Source organism: Momordica charantia, assembly GCF_013281855.1.
Source record: "Momordica charantia cultivar OHB3-1 chromosome 9 unlocalized genomic scaffold, Mcharantia_2.0 BLBB01000009.1, whole genome shotgun sequence".
Classification (NCBI taxonomy): Eukaryota; Viridiplantae; Streptophyta; class Magnoliopsida; order Cucurbitales; family Cucurbitaceae; genus Momordica; species Momordica charantia.
Window position 1 is genome coordinate 7,778,702 of NW_028275167.1, and position 1,972 is coordinate 7,780,673.

Here is a 1,972-nt window from a genome sequence, read left to right on the forward strand (position 1 = left end):
AGGGTCTTGTTGGCAAAGATTTGGATCTCTTGGTCATATCGGTTTAAAGATCTCAAGTTCGAACTTTTTGGTGAGTTCAATACTAAAATTTCTTGATGTTTGAGTTTGGATCTTGAGATGGGCACAAGTGTCCATGAGTATAGGGGAGCAAAACTCTACTTTGGATTATCCAAAAAAAAAAAAAATAGGACTTTCCTAGTAACATCACACTATAGTACTATTCTCATCTAACTTTACTATGCGTGCACTACACTATGGAGCAAGATCCAATGCGATGGTTGCTGCAAAGAATTTGAACTAATTGTGTCACAGAATATAATGTCTCTCACCTTGGAGGTGATCTTTGAGTTCATTTGCTTTTCGTATGATTTAAGATCATTTGATACATTAAATCGTCATTCTCGTTTAAACATTTTTAAGTGAGTTGTCAAATCGAGCCTAACTTAAGTTAGGAAATAAAACGAAAAGAAGTTAAAAATATTGATTAAGCCCACTCATGGAAGAGCATCAAAATTTAAAATATTTGTAACGTTAAAAAGGTTACCGTTCCCCATGTTTTTATAATGCCAAAAGCGGGACGAAGCTTTGAAATTTGTGGAAGAAAACCAAAACCAAAACCAAAACCTAATCCCCAAATCGGAGACGAAGATAATTAAATGGAGACGCCTCGTTTCCTCAATCTTCTTCTCCTTCTCTGCTTCGCCGTTTCCGAATTAACCGCCACCGCAGCGTCGGCGCGGCGGCCTGGATTTCTCTTCTCGAGAGCCAGAGGACGATGCACTTCACAGTAAGATCTCAGATCTCCATTTCATTTCTCTAAAACTATGCATTCAATTCATAATTCGTAAACTCTGAATCGGTTGAGGTGCTCTTGTAGACACCTCAACAAACACTTGGCCGCATCTGTATTTGCATTAGATTAGGTTTTTTCTGCATCGGACTGAGATCGACTCGGTTGTTTGCGCCGTTCCAGGTTCTGGAGCAGCAGGAGAGAGGCTTGGCCGCGGATGGCGCCGGAAACGGCGACGGTGGCGAAGGTTTTCGGATCGAGAGCTCGCGAACGGTACGGCTCCGAGATGACGCTAATGGAGGCGGCGGCGACGGCGAGGGATGAGGCGTTCGGAAGGCTGGTGAAGGAGGCAACTGCAGCATTGTTGAATTCGTATGGGAGAAGGGAGTTTCCATTGTCGGCTTGGGAGGTGAAGACATTGTTGATCAAAGCTTTGGTCTCGGAGGAGGCTGCGGCTCTTCAGTCTCAGCGTTTTGCTGTGGCCAATGACATCTGTAATTGAACTTCGCTTTTTTTGTTTTTTATTTTATTTTTCTAACTAGGAGTCATAATTTCACCCGGACTCAAAAGATATAAAGAATTTTTTGTATGAACTTGAGACTTCTAAGTCAATACGACGGAGAGATCTCGAACTCTTGTTAACGAGCTGCTCCTTGGAGGCTTTTGTTTTTTGTATTTTATATTTGAGACTAGGGGTAATTTGCTCTCTTATTCCACTCCCACGAAAGACATTTTGGAGTGAGTAACTAGATGTAATAGGGGCAGTTAGTAGAGTTTCGACATTATAAAAGATGTTTGACTCGTCTTTTAACCATTGCTCACTCCTCCAATGTATTTTACTAATTTTACAAGAAAAACTTTTTTGGTTATCTTGGAAACTTGCAAATTTTAGGTGCGAGCAACTAAACGTGGTAGGATTAGTTGAGTTTTGCGGATGTGGTCAAAGTTGTTTGACTCACTTTTTAACAAATTTCCTATTGGTATTGTAGAATTTGTGTCTGGATTTAGAAGGGAATTGAATGATAGATAAAATCAAATAATTCCTACTCTTTCATGGTTTTCAGTTTGGCTGTTAATTTTCTTGAAATTTTTAATTTTACTTATTAAAAATTCTCAACTAGGTCTCTCTTTCATAGTAAAAATACAGTTTTAGCCCTCACGTTTGAAGTGAGTGTCTATTTA

General features: G+C 39.7%; 1 protein-coding gene across 1 annotated transcript; it reads left to right on the forward strand.

Moving 5' to 3' along the window:
• Positions 1 to 550: 550 nt before the first annotated feature.
• LOC111013459 (pollen Ole e I family allergen protein) lies at positions 551 to 1,604 on the forward strand. The gene is made up of 2 exons (XM_022287910.2): positions 551 to 787; positions 974 to 1,604. The coding sequence occupies exons 1-2, from the start codon at positions 657 to 659 to the stop codon at positions 1,290 to 1,292; spliced, it is 450 nt and encodes a 149-aa protein (XP_022143602.1). The 5' UTR covers positions 551 to 656; the 3' UTR covers positions 1,293 to 1,604.
• Positions 1,605 to 1,972: the final 368 nt, after the last annotated feature.